General features: G+C 33.9%; 1 protein-coding gene across 4 annotated transcripts in view; it reads right to left on the minus strand.

Annotated features, from left to right (window-relative positions):
• Positions 1 to 17,391, minus strand: part of LOC132625214 (dammarenediol II synthase-like) — a 42,360-nt gene extending 24,969 nt beyond the window's left edge. For all 4 annotated transcript variants that reach the window (XR_009576697.1, XM_060340053.1, XM_060340052.1 and 1 more), the window contains exons 1-5: positions 17,234 to 17,391; positions 9,111 to 9,327; positions 8,833 to 9,021; positions 5,406 to 5,495; positions 5,115 to 5,315 (exon numbers count right to left, since the gene is read on the minus strand). Coding sequence is in view for 3 of the 4 variants with exons in the window: in XM_060340053.1 (XP_060196036.1) it covers positions 5,115 to 5,315; positions 5,406 to 5,495; positions 8,833 to 9,021; positions 9,111 to 9,311 (681 nt within the window). In the remaining variant the exon portion in view is untranslated. The remainder of the gene's footprint in view (positions 1 to 5,114; positions 5,316 to 5,405; positions 5,496 to 8,832; positions 9,022 to 9,110; positions 9,328 to 17,233) is intronic.
• Between the last annotated feature and the right edge of the window lie 380 nt (positions 17,392 to 17,771).

Below are 17,771 nucleotides of genomic sequence, written 5' to 3' on the forward strand. Positions count from 1 at the left end.
AAAAATGATTTTCCTACGATTATGAGCATAAGAAACACGACTGTACACAGAATGAGTAATAGAACGAGTGGTGCTCGGTGGTTAGCCCCGGGTACCCGTCATGGCCCTTGCCGGGTCATGACACAGATGGCCTCGGGAGTAACCCGGGATTTCGATTGAAGACGTAAAAAATGGGAGATTCTGGTGTCTGGTGCCCGCAATGGCGGCACCGCTGTTGCTTTGAGTTGGCCGCTAGGGCAGCCACGTATGTTGTTAGCCATACCGTTGTGGCAGTCTCCTCGCTGCCTAGTGGCATATCTATCGTTGTGGCGGTGACGGACAGTTATTTTTCATTAAATATGTCATAAATAAGTATTAGACCCTCATTATTTCCCATCTTAATATTTCAGCTTGAGGAAACTATTCTTGGAGATAATTTGGAGAACTTAGAGGTAAACCTTGCCCAATCCTTTAATCTTCCTTAATCGCAATCATCTTAGATTTCCTCCTTTCCTTTAACAATTCCTTAGAGATGGAATTTGAAGGAGGATTTTAGGGAACTTTCCTTTAGGATCATGTATGATAAATTTATGAAGGTTATGCTAAAATTTGATGAATCGAAGCTTATTAATCATGTATCTTCCACTTAAAACGTTGAATTTTGAATTTGGAGATTTAGGGTTTATACCCAATTTGGGAGTTTTGCTTAAATCAGAATTTAGGCTAATCCTTGGGCTAAATAAAAAATTAATGGTTGGGTTATGGTCGTCTAGTACTTAATTTGGTAATTTGCCCTCTGAATTTCTCGTTTTCCCTTGTGGGCCCGTTTCCCTAATTTCTAGGTTTAAAATGGACCGAATTGAAATAGTAACAATATTAGTATCATTCTTCATGAATTCTAATATAGAATTCGATTATGCTTAGACTACTTTGGTTCTAAGCTTCAGCGGAAGGGCAAGGGAAAGGAGTGAGCTGTTGGTGTTGCGGTTAGGCAGTCAAAGTAGGTTATGGCTTACCTTTAGTGGGACTTCATATAGCAAAGCACATATTTAGATTATGATGTTGGAGACAGCATGTGAACCTTCGGGTATGAAGTCGGGTTGGATATTGCCTTAGGTTGGGCCCTATTGTGTGTTGGGACTAGCCACCCCGTTATACGTGTTTGATTGTTCCATTGTGATGGTTTGATTCCTTGAGTAGTGGGTAGATATCAGAATCTGTGTTATTGTCTTGACTGAGATAGGATTGATATACTGTTGTTGGTATTCGAACTATGATACATCATTAGCATACCCGTTGTTAGTACTTGTGGCATTGATATACTGTTGGCATACCACTGTTGGTACTGTGATATGATACATTGTTGGCGTACCCATTGTTGGTATTTGTGATATTGATATACTGTTGGCATACCACTGTTGGTATTGTGATATAATACATTGTTGACGTGCCCCATTGTTGGTGCTTGTGATTTGAACTTGATTGTTGATGATTGATATACACATTGCCTGTATTCTCACACATTCATGATGGATGACCGATACCCGGTGATGATCCGGTATCGTTGATTGAGTAAACTGATATTTCGATAAACTCTTTACTTGAGTGATTGTGAAAAGGCCGATGTCCGAAGATCAATTCTGGAATCGTTGATTGTATGAAATTGATATTTGATAAACTCTTTTACTTGAGTGATTGTAAGAAGGCCGACGTATGAGGTTCAATTCCGGAATCATTGATTGTGTGAGACGGATATTTGGCAGACTCTTTTACTTGAGTGATTGTGAGATAGCCGATGTCCGATGATCCTTTCCGGCATCGTGTTGCATTGCCAATTCCGATAACATCCTGAAATCGTTGTTAGTGTATGGACTTTGCCTGTCCCCCAGGGTGGTGTCGGTGAGACTCCCCCTGTGAGCAATTAGACAGGGTCCCGTCTGTCTGTTGGGCAAAGATCTGGGATGGGTGGCACTTAGAATTCGCGAGTCACGCTGGGTTGTGCCACCGAGACGTCGATATTTTCGTTCGGAGTACATGTGTACACCTCATTTGCATGGCATTACATTGCACTCATTCCATCATTGCACTGCATTGTATTATGATTTGATTGAGATACTTGGTGATTGGAATGCTTGATGATTGGATTGTATCGGTTATATTCAGACTTGACGTATTTGGATTAGATGCTTTACATAGGCGATGACGGATCCTTGGTTGTGATTATATTGTCTTATATTTGCTAGATTCCTTGCTTATCTGCTTTAGCTTCTGAATTATGTTAGCTATACTTAGTCGGCCAATGATGCCTACCAGTACTGTTGTTTGTACAGACCTACACTTGCTGCACTCTTTTATGAATGCAGAGTACCGGGTCGGATCTACTTCTGTGACCCGTGGCTGACCGACACTTTAGCTTTCTCTCGAGTTTCTAGGGTGAGCCTGGCGTCCGCGGACCTTGAAAACTTTCCTATCATATGTCTTATTTTTACTTCAGAGACATATACATTATGTATTAGTATTCCAGATTGTATTATTCTTCTTAGATGCTCTTGTATTATTCAGACTAGACCCCGGGGGTGTTTATTGTCTTCCGCACTTTTTACTACTTATACATAGATATATCGTGAGACTTAAGTATTTTTTCTATTCCGCCGTTTTAAATTCATTCTTTGTGTATTTGTTCATTGTTGGGTTGAGGGTTCGCTTACCGAGGTGGGAAGGCAAGTGCCCGCACGGCCTATGGAAAATGGGTCGTGACACATCTAAACATGCAGATGAGCATAAGATATAAATATCTAAATCTGAATACACATATGAATATTAAGATATTGTATTAAGATTTGAATGCTAAATAATGAAGATGAATTGTTTTCTCAAAATCTTAACGAATAAAACTTGGCTTTATTTAAAAAATAATAAATATGAAATTTAAAGAAATACTAAATTAATCTAATACTATTTCAACAAAACATTTTTACAAATTATATGGGGGTTGATGGTGGTATAGCTATCGATGGTGGTTGTGGGTGCCAATTGGATGAAGGTGATGGTTGTTAGTACTCCCTCTGTCCCAAAAATATTGTCCTCCTTTCCTTTTTAATCTGTCCGAAAAAGATTCTCACATTTCTTCATTTAGAAACAATTTAACTTTATGAGATGATTTACAACCATACAAATATCTAAGGCTTGTTTTGGACCACACATTTCAAAAGTCTTCCTTTATTTCTTAAACTTTGTGCCAAGTCAAAAGATGACAATCTTTTTGGGACGGAGGGAGTAGTTGATTGTGGCGACTGATAAATGTCGTGGATGACAGTGATAGCTAATGGTAGCTGATGGCGGTTGACAATATATAGTGGTGGCCGATAATGGTGATTGTCAGCCGTAATTGGTGGATGTAAAACTAATTGATGGTGATGATTGTAAATGATGGCTAATGGTGATGACGGCTGACTACAGTGGTTGTGGCTGAGGCAGAGAAAATTGGGTGCTGCTAGTTGATAATGGTGAACGGTAGTAAAAGCAAATAAAGTAGTGGTGAACTATCTTTTTCGTATACTTTCTTGAATTGACATCTTAATGATATTAAGATTTTATTATAGATCTTAATCCTTTGGATACATTCAGACCCATTACGTGGTTGTACAAAACAAAAATGGGAAAAAGCTCAAATATGTAATATAACTTAATGAAATGGTCTATCTATGCCACTCGATAATAGTTGGACATAAACATGACATCGTCGTTATCATTTTGTGCCATATATGTCATTACCCACTGACGGAAATCTACTACTATCCAATTTTGTTATGTAATATTATCTAAACTGTTCATTATTTACCAGCCCCTCCCCTCTCACCCTCTTTTACGAGTGGTATATGTGAGCCATTTTGTTAAGTTCAGTGGCATTTGAGTCTTTTTCCAATCCCTTATAATATATGACTCTCTTAGGTAACAAACCTAACTTTTGTTATTTTTCTGTTTATAATTTGATGCATGATATTCAACTTTTAGAATCATATTCTTATATAAACCTTCATCTTTTTAAATTTTAAGTAACAAACGCATAAGGACAAGTTTGTCCCTTATACCATAACCTTATTATTTTACATGAAAAACTATACTCTCTTGTTTAAATAGATTATTAATTTAATCATATTCTACATCATTCACAATTTTCACGTACTTAATTTTTAAAAAAACGCATAAAATTTGTTTTAATGAAAGACGAACTTAAAAAATAGTGCACTAATGAGGTGTAATGGGGTATGAAAAATACATATGAGTGTGAATTAAGACTACATATGTATTTTCATGGTGAAATTTGGGGTATTACAGTGGTTGGGCGTGGTGATGGCTTGGTAAAAAGACATAAAATTTGTTTAAGAAAAAAGAGGACGGACTTAAATGAGAGTACACTAATGAGGTATAGTGGAAAGTACATACGAGTGTGTGAATTAAGAGTATGTATGTGTTTTCATGATAGAATTTGGGGTTTACAGTGATTGGGACGTGATGGTGGCTTGGGAAAAAGACATAAAATTTGTTTAAGAAAAAAAAGAATGGATCTAAAAAAGAGTACATTAATAAAGTGTAGTTGAGCGTAGAAATACAAATGAGTGTATGAATTGAAAAATGTACGTCATTTCATGGTGAAATTTGGGGTGTTATAATAGTTGGGACCATGACTTGAGAAAAGGTTCTAATATGCCACTGCATTTAACGAAATAACTCACATATGCTACTCGTAAAAGTGAGTACTGAGGGGTGGGGGACTGGTGAGTAATGAAGTGCTCAAATAATGTTGTGTGGCAAGATCTGGTAGTAATAGAGTTTTGTTAGTGGATAATGATATATATGAACTAAAATGGTAACATAACAAGTAGCATAAATAGACCATTTCAATAAGTTCGATGACATATTTGAACTTTTCTCAAAACAAAAACGCACTTAACGGTTAAGATCTAAATAATTAAAATTCAGACAAAAATCAAACATATTTAATGACTTAAATCTGAATAATTAAGATTAAGATATTTTTTAAGCGCAAACAAACGAGATTTTTTAAGTGCAAACAAACGCGATCTTAAATATCCTTGAGTTTACGATGTTTGATTTTGCAGTCTAATACTTACTGATAAATACGTTTTTCCCCAGGAGGGAATTGCAGTGGCACCGCCATGATCAAGAATCCATTTGCGACCTCTAGCAACTGCGCCATTGCCATCATCATCATCAGGCCCTTCACCCAACAAACGTAAGGCCACATAGCTAAGTGCTGAACCAATCATGGTGCTATGCCCTTCTATATAGAATCCCCATCCGCCATCTTCATTCTAGCGCACAAAATGAAAATTATTAACTTCATTCACAGTATCTGCCAATTTTGCTAAACAGAAGAAAGCATAGAAGACATTCATACTTACTTGATGGTTGTAAATGAATCTAGCCAATTCTGTTTTGTGTTCTTGTGTTAGAGCGGTGTTAATTGCTCCGCTGATGTATAAGGCAATGAGCTACACGAACAAACAATAGGGATTATAAATCAAATTGGGAAGCTATGTAGGTTGCATATTTTTTTTTTGTCAGAGCATATGTAAAGATATGGATATTGGGTGTGATATAACCCCAAAAGTTAACTTATAAAGTAGGATTGTCCAATTCCATATAAGTAGACCAATCATCTGATTAATCATCGATGTGAGACTTTTTTACTCTTCAACACCCCACATAAAATATGTCATCTCCTTTAATTATATGCATTCACCTCAATAAGTCATAATTGACTCTTTCAAATTTTCAATTACGCAATTTAGATGTTTTATTAATACTAGTTTCAGTGTACGCGCTTTGGTCACGACAAGCACTATGAGAAAAATTGAATTTAGCCACGAACTTCATCGTTAATACGTCGCTAAATTGCTTGTAGATAAGATTCTTTTTGATAATTCGTTACTAATTTATCGCTAAACAGGATTAGCGATGAATTTTGCTGGTTAACTTTTCATTGCTAATTCGTATTTATTTAGTAGAGAAATAATAACAAATTTTTTTTAGAGTTGTTAGCATAACTGTAATAAATAAATAAATAAAAAAAAGACAATGTATTTAGAATATATTTTATGTTTTACTATTTCATCTTTGTTATTTTAAATTTGCATTTTACCAATTTGACATTTAATAATATACAATAATCAATTTTATTTTATTCCTAATTTCTTTCACCATTAGTATTTTTCTTATTTAGCAAAGTTATTATATACTTAAGAGTTTTGTCAATTTGAAAAATAAATTTACTAATTTGAGGAATTTGAAAAATAATAAAATTGAATTCTTTTGCTAATTAGTTAATTCAAAATCTTAATTCTTTGTTTGCTCCACCAAAGGAAATAATTTATTTTTTATTAATTCAAATTCTTGATATTAGTTCATCCTAGTTCTAAATAATTAACTGTAATTATGATTTTATCCGATAAGAATTCTATATGTACTTTTTTAGTTTGATTCTTTTGATTTTATCCTTTTAAAATGTTTTTAATTATTTTTCTAGCTCTCAGCATTTTATTTTGGGGCTTTGTGCAGGGAAAAATTAGGCAAACAACATTTTGCTAATAAGGTTCGTGCTTTTTGTTATATATAGATAGATAGATAGCGTACGCGCTTTGCATGTGTATTAATAAATACTATTTTATAAAAGTAAATAAATCTTATTAAATAATGTGTTTGACTTAGAAAATATTTTCTTCAGAAAATATATAAGTTCATGCAAATGAGTAAAAATATTGGCCACGTATATTTTTCGATGGCTTATTTTAATTGTTAAGGAATTCTGTGAGAATATCTTATGGAAATTGTTGTTATTTATATGACCTAATACTGAAAACAAACAAATAACATAAAAATGCTGTTATCAATAAAGACTTTTCAAATAAAATAAATTAAAAATTGAATCTGTTGGGAATGAATAGGTCGGCTTTGTAGCTCATAGAAAAACAAAATTGATAAGCAATAATGTAAAACTCGAAATGATTAATATTGACTTAATATTTATAACAAATAACTTAATATATAAAATATGTAGGAAGTTATCTTTCGTTAAAATAAACAACAACAACAACAATAACAATAACAATAGCAATAGCAATAACAATAACAATAACAATAACAATAACAATAACAATAACAATAACAATAACAATAACAATAATAATAATAATAATAATAATAATAATAATAATAATAATAATAATAATAATAATAATAATAATAACAATGTCAACTCGTTTATAATACGTTCCATCTTCTATGGTTCTATACCTGTTGTTTTAAGTTTGTATTTTTACTCATTTGACTCTTAATACTAATAATATGACCAATTTTGCTCTATTTTTTTTTTTTTCATTGCTAGTACTTTTATTATGAAAAATTATTTATGTCCCCAAGAGTTTTGTCGGCTTCAAAATACATATATGACGAATTGAAAAATAATTAAATTGAAGTCTTTGCTAATTAGTTAATTCAAAAACTTGATTCTTTGTTCTCAATAGCAAAGGAAATAGTTTACTTTTAGTTGATTCGAATTCTTCATATTAACTCATTCATAAATTTAAAATTATAATTATAATTTTATCCAATACTAATTATATTTTTAAAGTAATAAAAAATTGATTACTTTCAATCTTTATGTTTGTAGAATCATTAGTGTCATTGGCTCTTGTCAACCACTTTCCTTCTTCTCTCGTGCACTCTTTCTTTTGTATTCTGAAATACTTTGATTAGTATATATTCTAATTAATTAGTATACTTTTTAAATACTGTAAAAAATAACACAAATAGAAATATGATATGAAAATATGTTATACTTCATCGTCTCGATGTAATTTATATAATCCTAAACATCGGAAGTTGTAGAAAATTATTACTGTAAACCTTAAAATAGACAAAGTGCTCAATGAATTTTATTTTTTAAAGATTCTAGTAGCATTTTATCTCCTTTTATTTTATAATGATTTAAAGTAAATAAAAAAATTAGTACATTATCATATCATAATTAATTTAGATTATACCACCGTTCAACCTTTGTAAATGTCATATATTGGCTTAGTTTACCTAATTCCTCATCTAGCTTCAATAGTAGTAGTGTTTTTTTCGTCGTACAAAAACGTAGTAGCAATTCTTGATTTTTTTCTGTAATGACTTGAATTCAAATCTAATGGTTAATGATGAGATATTAAACCTTGAAATTTGAATTTCTGAAAAGTATTTCAACGTCAAAAATAGTTTTTTTAATTTGGTCCTAAATATTAGGACTTTAATTTGTACAAGGAAATTTTTTAGTTGCTTTTTAATGTCTTTAATATTTTTCTTGGAAAATTTAATGACCTTAATATTAGGATACCCTACGTCTAGTTTTTTATTTGGTCCCAAGTATTAGGACTTCAATTTGTACAAGGAAATTTTTTAGTTGCCAATTTTTTTAATCGATTTAAAGTCCTATAGATTTAGACTTTTAGTCAAATAAGGAAAGATTTAACAAATAAATTTTAGTTGATTTTAAAATTCTAAATATTATTAAGATGACAATTTTGTCTATTATAGAGTCTTTTAATGAAGAACAAAAAATTTAATCAACATTTCTAAGGCCCTTCATGTTTTTAATATAATATAGATTATCTATATCGTTTTCAAAAGTCTATTAACATGACACACACGTACAACACATGTGTCCAGAGACTAGTTATTATAAATGACATAAATAAATAAAATGTTGAAAAACACAATATACTCGATATTTTTAATACGCTACATGTATATATTTAAAAAAAGAAATTGTAAAATAGGAAAGAGACTCACAAGAGGAGGAGTAAAGAACAAGGGACCGGCATTCTCAGCCGGCCAGTGACCATCTTTGGCTTGGATGGCACGGATTAGACGGAGAGCTTTCTTGACAGCACTTGTGACAGCTTCATATGTCACTTGTTCCTTTTCACCTATTCTTACTGCTGGAGTGCTCAACAAGTCCATCCCACTTTCCTTCTTTAGCTGTTGTTAATTAATTCACCAAACAAATTAAGTTAGTGTACTTGAACATTGGCCAATTAAAATGGGAAATATATGATGTATGTATTCACCTGAATTCTCATGAACAAATCAGCACAGGCATGATATCCCTTGTGGCGATGGTCGTGGAAGTCTTGGCGGGCTTTGTCGAAAGCTTGTCGCTCTTCAAGGGTTCCAGCATTAGGATCAAACTCCCATATTTGTCTTCCAACAAAGTTGTTAGTACTCTTCAGATATGGCCCTCCACCTTCTCCTATCTTCAGCTTCCACATCGAAAATAATGAATTTCTGCACTTGCATGCATGCATATGCTATAATTAATATTATGACAAATTAATTAAGCACTTACATATACACACACACACAAAAATTGTTTTCCTATCTATTTAGTAATCCCTCTATTCCAATTTATGTGATACACTTTGCTTTTTGCCTGTCCCAAAAAGAATGATACATTTCTATATATAGAAATAACTTATTTAAAATTTCCCTTTTCACCCTTAATTAATGAAATAATTTACGATCACACAAATATCTATGACGTTATGGAATATTATATTCTCCCAGGATAGAATGAATCAACTTTACCATAATAATGCCTCAAACTCTAGTAAATGATGAATGAAACAGGCGGCAGCAAATTACACAGAATATTTTTGAAGTGCAGAATGAAAAAAGAAAGCCAAATTTTGTAAGGAAAATCTGAAGGAATGCCAGATATTTATAGCCAAACATCTGGGTACAAATGAAGAGTTGCAACTCTTTCAAGTGTCTTATCGCGAAAAGTGGTTGTTTACGAAAAATGGCTAAGTCCGAAAAATAACGGGAAAATAAAACAAAGGGGAAATTAAATTACCTTTACAAATATGTCGTAAAACATTAATAAAAAATTAATATTAACGAATTAAATTTGGTCTGAAAAATATATTAATCAATTAGATCATTTGATCAAAGCCAAACTCAAAGTCAACCGATGACAGCAACGCGAGGGGAGACTCTCTTCTCTACTCTTTATGAGCTAGAAGAAGTACTTCCGTTTATAAGCACACTAGTTTTGCTTTCCTTCACCAATGAGGGACAAGAAACTTCTCATTTCCCTCCATTTTTTTATTGATATAGTTTCCTCCACCATGAATTTTTGGCCAAGTGGTTTTGAGGCCAAAAGCACTTTTTCCTGAGAAAAAATACTTTTTTATTTATTTGAGGTGTTTGGCCAATTCCTAAAACTGCTTTAAAGTAAAAGCAAAAGCAGTTTTTCTGCGGTTGGAGAGAAGCTTTTGCTTCTCGAAAAAAAAAAAAGTAGAAGCATGAATTTATTTGGTTCAAGACAACGATATATCTACCATAAATACATATTTACCAAGTATATCCCTCATTATCCATTAATTTCTATTATATCAATATTTAATATTTATTTGATTTGTCTATGTATTATATTAATTGAAAATTTTAATATGTACTTTTAAATTTTAATTAAATAAAAGTAAAAACTTAATTAAAGTCTTTCATAATATATATTTAAAATAATTTCTCTATAGAATAATCTTAATAGTAAACATCTATTGATACTTGTCTTTTTTTTTGTAATTTGACATTCAAAAACACCTTTTAAGAAGATTAGTAAAAAACAATCTGCTTATCAAAAACACTTTTCAAACACAAACTGTTTCTCACCAAAAGTATTTTTTAGCTGCAAAACAAACACTTCTCAAAATAAGCAGTTTTTAGCCGGAAGCTCTTAAACCCCAGCAGAGACAACCTCCTAACACGGGTGTCTGCTCCATTTGACTCATTACTAAACTAAAATAGCTTCCTCAATCTCGACGATTGCTTATTCATAGGCTATTATGAGTTCAAGACAGGCCGCTATGGTGAAATTGGTAGACACGCTGCTCTTAGGAAGCAGTCAAAATTTAATCGAAACATATAAGTGAAAATGAAATGACTCTTCAAATTAATAAAATTAACGAGTGTGCACTAGTTGTATTTGTAATAAATAACAATTAAGTTTAAAGTTTCTTTTAAATATTTGAATATATTAAAATGGAATTTCATAAGCACAAAAATACTCTCCGTAGTACAAATTATCGTTGCATAACAAATTCTAACTCTTCTGAGCGTCTAGTGCTCAGGCACCTTCTCCATGGACTCGCCGGCCGGCTCCTTTTTGGCGCGTCCTATGGAAAACATTGCTCCCCCCCCCCCCCCCCCGATGGGACGATGCCTACTGAAAAGCAAAAACTTGATTTTGCCTCAGCTATAAACATAAGCCCCAATTCCAAATACCAAAATTGACAAGTTTGGATACCCTAATGTCAAATCCATTGTCTCGAAACACAATGGAGTAACAACAGTCATATTCAAGGCATCAGAATACTATGGTATAATGGTGGACCGAAGTCGCTTCATAATTGTTAGAAATTTCATTAAGACGAGGCCCCAAATTGATAAAATCAGATCAAAGTTCGAGGAGAAAGTCTCGATGAAAGGTAAAAATACTATTAGAGTCTTTGATTACTGTACAGTGTTTGTTGATTTCGATCTTGAACAAGATTGCAATAACTTCTGGTATAGAAGGTCAATTGAGATAGAAGGGCAGCAAATGTGGCTCCAAAAATGATCACCCGGTTTCAAACTGGAGCTATCCTTCTCCCGGAACTGTCTTTTCACCTCTATTCCTGGTATTACTTGTGAAAAATTCTATCACCTGTCGGTACTCCACTTATCATGGATAATGCCACTGAGGGAAGAACTCGACACAGTATGGCTAAAGTAAGGGTCGAAGTGGACCTAACCAAACCAAAACTCCAGTCTATATGGATTGGATCACAAGATGAAGATCAACCTCTGAGGGGATTTAACCAAAGATTGGAGTATGAAAGTGTCCCTAAATATTGTAGACATTGCAAAATCCTTAAACATTCCATACTTTAATGTAGAAGAATTGAGAAGAACTCAACTGAGGAAAATAATACCAAAGACAAAGGTACTATATCCCAAACAAAGGAACAGGAGGTACTCACAAAGAAAAGGGAATCATGGATAATACTAAGAATCCCGCTGCTGACAATATAATCCTGAACTACATCCCTCACACTATAACAGTGGAGGATAATGACATGTTAACCAAGATCCCTGAGGAAGAACAGGTCAAGGATTCCATTAATAATCTAAGTTCTAGGAGCACTGCAGGCCCTGATGGTTTCAATGGCACTTTCTTTCAAGTATGCTGGGATGTTATCAAAAAAAGAGGTCACTGACTTTGTTCAAGAATACTTCAATGGTAAGAATCTCGCCACATTCTATAACCATACTTTCATAGTCTTAATCACTAAAGTCACTTCTCCAACCAACTTCTAAAAAATAAGACCTATTAGCCTCACCGACTTTACCACTAAAATCCTTTCCAACAGACTAAACCCCTTTCTCTCCTCTCTTATTTCTGAGAACCAATGTGTTCTTGTCCAGGGCAGGTTGATAACAGAGAATGTGATGTTAGCCTAGGAAATCATTCAGGGCATCAGAAAAGGAAAATAAAAAGACAACTTAGTGATTAAACCGGACATGGCAAAAGCCTATGACAAGCTTTTCTGAAACTTTCTTATTCAGTTCTAAGGAAGTTTAGATTCTCTGAAGTTTGGATTGATTTAGTTTGGGGGTTGATTGCAGATGTATGGTATTCAGTTGTTATCAATGGAACTAGAAGAGGTTTTATCACCTCCTCTCAAGGTTTGAACCATCTCTTATAATTATTGCTGCTTAAGTCCTTACCAGATCTCTTAATAGCCTTAACATCAACCCTGAGTTCATCCCTTTCCACATGAACAAAAGAGGCCCTCAAATTAACCAATTAGCCTATGTTGATTATATTGTTTTCTTCAGTAGTGGCAAAGAAAGTTCTATTAATCTTATCATGAATCATATTATAGAGTATGAAAATGATTCAGGTCAGAAGGTAAATAGAAAGAAGCGTTTTTTCCTGACAGATCCAAAGGCAAGTGCTCAAAGAATTAACAGAATAAGAACTTGCACTGGGTTCATGGAAAAAAGTTTTCCTTTCACTTATCTTGGTTGTTTTTTGTACATTGGAAGGAAAAAACTTGTTTACTTTGAGAATATGGCTACTAAGGTGGCTAATGGACTTAACAGTTGGTAAGGAAATATGCCTACCTATGGAGGTAAAATGGTGATGATTAAAAATGTGCTGTAATCTCTACCTATCTACACTTTTTCTACTATGAGCCCTCCTAAAGGAACTTTCACTCTTATTGAAAAATATTTTGCTTGGTTCTTCTGGGGCACTTCAAATGAGAGAAATAAGTATTACTGGAGTGCCTGAGAGAACGTATGCTATCCTACCAAAGACGGGGGCTTAGGCGTAAGAAGTATGATAGAGATTAGCAACACTCTTTCTATGAAAAGAAGGTGGAGGTTTAGAACTCAAACCTCTCTTTGGGGTACATTTTTTACAGCTAAAGCAGGTCCCATGTTGCTGCCAAAAAATGGGTCTCAAGAAATTCACATGCTTGGAAACACATGTTACAAATCAGAGAAAATTTGTCACTTGTAGATCAATGCTGGAACTTGTAGATTGTGGTGGAATAATTTGTTTGATAAAGGGGCCTTGGCCAACCTTCTTCATGTTTTTCACCACAACAGACATACAACTATCAGCGAATATATTATCAATGGTGTTTGAGACTTAACCAGGCTGGCCCTTGATTTTGATGACAGAATCAACAATATTATAGGTGGCATTAACATTGGGGACCCTTTACTGGAGGATTTCATTCTATGGAAACCATCCAGTGATGGGCTTTACACTAACACTTTTGCTTTTCAAGTTAACAGATGTAGGAAACAAAAGGATGTGGTGCTGAGCAGTTTATGGCATAGCTTTATGCCTTTCAAAATCTATTTTATAGCCTGGAGGGCCTGTCTGTCCAAGCTACATTTTAATGAGAATCTTTCCAGATTTGGCATCAATGGTGATATCAACTGTAGCTGTTGCAACATAGCCACTAGAGATAGCATTCAACGCACTTTTATTGAAGGAGAGACAGCCAAATATCTCTGGAGTTTCTTTGTCTCCCCTTTGGGTGTTAGTCATAGAAATTGGCCTCTCAGAAGACTTCTGAAACACTGGAGAGATACTACTACTGTTAATAGTATCCTCAAGTTTCTTGTTAACATTGTACCATTTGCTATCTATTGGGAAATATGGAGAAATTGGACTGCTTGTAGATATGGGGACCAAAACAAGTTTTATATCAGGAAGATGGAGTACCATGCTAGCCGGACCATTAATTATGCTATAACCAAAGCTTTTCCAACTTGTAGTTTCAGCTAGCGTTGGCACAAACTAAGCAGTGATGTGGAGAAGTGGAGACTCAAAACAGTGTACTCACATGTTGTATCATTAGAACTTGCACTGGAGAAATGGTAGCTGCCTTCTCCAACTCCATTCAGTACAGTTCTCACTTCTCATAACATTGTTGAAGCCATGGCAACTCTTAAAGGAATACAACAGTGTTTACAACTTAGATATAGATATTTTCAGCTTGAACTAGATTCTTAGATAACAGTCAACATGCTCAAGGCTAGGGATACCAACAATCTCAGGATAAAAGGGATTATCCTAAACTCTGTCAAAGCCATGGATCAGGCAGAGGTTGATGTCATCCATTGTTACACAGAAGCAAACCAAGTTGTTGATTTGCTCGCCAAAAATGCAGCAGGCAGTGGTAACTCCTTTCAATACACATCCTACCCTCAGCTTCCTGGAAATATCAAAGGTTCATTTTACATAGATACTTTGCAGCTTCCAAGTCTGAGGAGCAAAGAGGATAAATCTATTTTTTTTGTTAGTTAGAATCTTCTATATTAGCATGAAGGGATGTATATTTTGTACAATGAACTGTTTGTCCCCATCATGTTCTCTTTTGACAGGTTGTTCACTCAACCTTATGTATTTTTGGAGGTCTTGGTCCTTGTCCCCCTCAACTTCTATTGTTGATTTGATGAAATATACAAGGTAAGGGTCATGCCATCCCCCCCCCCCCCCCCCCCCCACCAAAACATCCCATGATCATTAATTGAGGGTGATTGACTTAATATATATATATTAAAATGATATGTTCTATAATAATTAGAAATTTAATTATGTCTAGAGAGTTATATATATCAATCTTGTGTGTTTTCTTTTTTCTTTTAATTTCTACAGTTTTTACTAAATTTTTATATAACTTTATACTTTAATTGTTATTTTGAGTGAGAACCTTACAACACAACATAAGATCTTAGTGATGGACTTGAAAATCAAGAGAAAAAGGAAGAGGAGGGTTGTGGAAAACCTGCCAAGTATTAAATGTTTTATTTCTAAATATTAAATTCATGGGGCTTACCTTCACGAGTAAGTATGCCCCATGAAGGTCTATTTTAAAAGCACTGGTTTCAGGGGTTTCTTTCAATCACAAAATGCTAAAGGAAGATATTGATCTTGTTAAGTTATAGTACCTTTTTTTTTTCTTTTCTATAAATTTTGTCTCTAGTTTACCATTTAATATTGTACAAATATAGTAGTGTTTCGAGGATCATTACTTGTTCTCAAACTCATTAGATCACGTGTCCGGAGCTCTCATATGATACAATAAAGGATTAGTTTTTGTATTTAAATAGTGTTAAGTATCTTATTATAATTCAATTAATTAATTAATGTTTTTAGCCAAATAGTAGTGCTTTGAGGACCATTTCTGGTTCTCAAACTCATTAGATCATGTGTCCGAGGGTCTCATATGATATAATGAAAGATTAGTTTCATGTTTAAATAGTTACGTCCCTTATTATAATTTAATTAATTGCTTTTTAGTCAAATAGTAACATAGCATGTATAGCAAGTGGTCGATTATTGACAAATGATTTAGTTGCATTGACATCGGCTAATTTATGATATACTTGTCTATAGTCCATCATCAACATAGAGGATAGTCTATGATCGTTGGTGAAGTGGTTGAGCTTTTACAACAATGAAAAAATTAATTGGAGATAACAATATTGGACAACAATGACTGGGAGCTAGGGATGACAATGGTTGAATTGGAGAAGCTTTTTGTGGTTCGGGAGTGATTTTACCATGAAAAACCTAGAATTTCTGCGGGGAAAAGGGATTTGAAAAGGGAGGGAGGGGGGGGGGGGGGGGGGGGTTAACTTTTGGAGGAAAGAAAAGTGATTTTTATTTCTATTTGGGTTTTCCAAAACTTTGGAGATGTGGACAATTGTATTTTTTTTTTTCAAGACTTCGGGGAGGGATTTAAGTCTTTTAGCCTTTAGGGAAGGGGACTATTTTGTATTTTTCAAACTTTGAATCTAGGGTTGAAAACCTTTAAACTTCATTTGGTGATGTCATAAAGGGGGTGTATTTCACCAATTTTCAAGACTCATGGTGTAGTTTTTCAATTGTAGACTCAAAGAGGTTTCTTTGCCAAGAGACCCGAGTAACTATGGGAATAGGGACTAAAATTCTGAACTAAATTATATATTTGCACCCTACATAGATATGCCATTTCTTAGAATCAGCATTTAAGTTTCAACCACAAAAAGAAAAGGAATACTATGTTCTTTATCTTTTTTGACGAAACTTGTTAATTTTATAGTAATATATTACACTTAATGCATCCATAAATACTAATCAAAACTAAGTTGATTTAGTACGTACATAATACATGCATCGTCTTTATTTTATCTTTTATTTTTTTGAGGGGTTCACTTCAGAGGGAGCCCTTTCATCGCCTCAAGCGCAAAGAGGGTTTAGCTCCGATAGTTTAACTTACGTTTACTACTTGTTGTCCCAACTCGTTTTTGGATCAGTTCAACATAAAAGTAAGCACTAGAATTTATGACCTCTTACGTACTTTCAATATAGCACTGCACTTCACAAGCCATCACAAGTCTGATTCATGAACAGCCCGTGAAGGGTGTAACTATCTCATTTAAAAGTTTAAATTGTTGGAGAGAGTATATTTTTATCTACTTAATTATATCTTCAACATTCACATGTTACAATTCGCAAATACAATAAAAAACATGGGGAAAATAAAACAGACTCTGTATGCTATGTACACTAGAGGGCAAGATACTTGCATGCAAGACCGAGAGACACAGTGTGTGTGTGAGAGAGAGAGAGATAGAGAGAGACCTGTTTGAAACTTTTGAGAAAGATGTGAAGCTAAAATCAGCTCAAAGGGAGCTGGGAGAAGAGACAAGATAGAGGAGCTCTTTGGACCTCAATGGCTTTCTCAACTTATTAGTTTTCTGCTAGTGGACAGATAGGAAAGAGTCCTTAAAGACAGATAGGAAAGAGTCCTTAAATAGAGTGGAGAAAAAAGATCGTACTAAATGAAGCAAATGTAAAGGGCTTACGAATCCAAGTCCTAAAATATCCTAACTATATCTTTTAACTTTAATGCGGAGACGTGAGAATTTAGGGGTCTTTTGGTACGACGGATAAGCAAATATAGTCCTCGGATAAAAATTTAGTACCATCTTGTTTTACGTTTGGTTGGGATAAAATCACGGGATAACTAATCCCGGATTAATTATCCCAGTATTAAAGTGTTATTTTATCCCACGTAGAGGGTGGAATAAAAATCCCTGGATAACTTGTTCTCCAACCAAACGAACCCTTAGTGGTCGTTTGGTGCATGGCTAAAATTATCCCGGGATTATAATCCTGG

This window comes from Lycium barbarum, chromosome 12 (assembly GCF_019175385.1).
Source record: "Lycium barbarum isolate Lr01 chromosome 12, ASM1917538v2, whole genome shotgun sequence".
NCBI lineage: Eukaryota > Viridiplantae > Streptophyta > Magnoliopsida > Solanales > Solanaceae > Lycium > Lycium barbarum.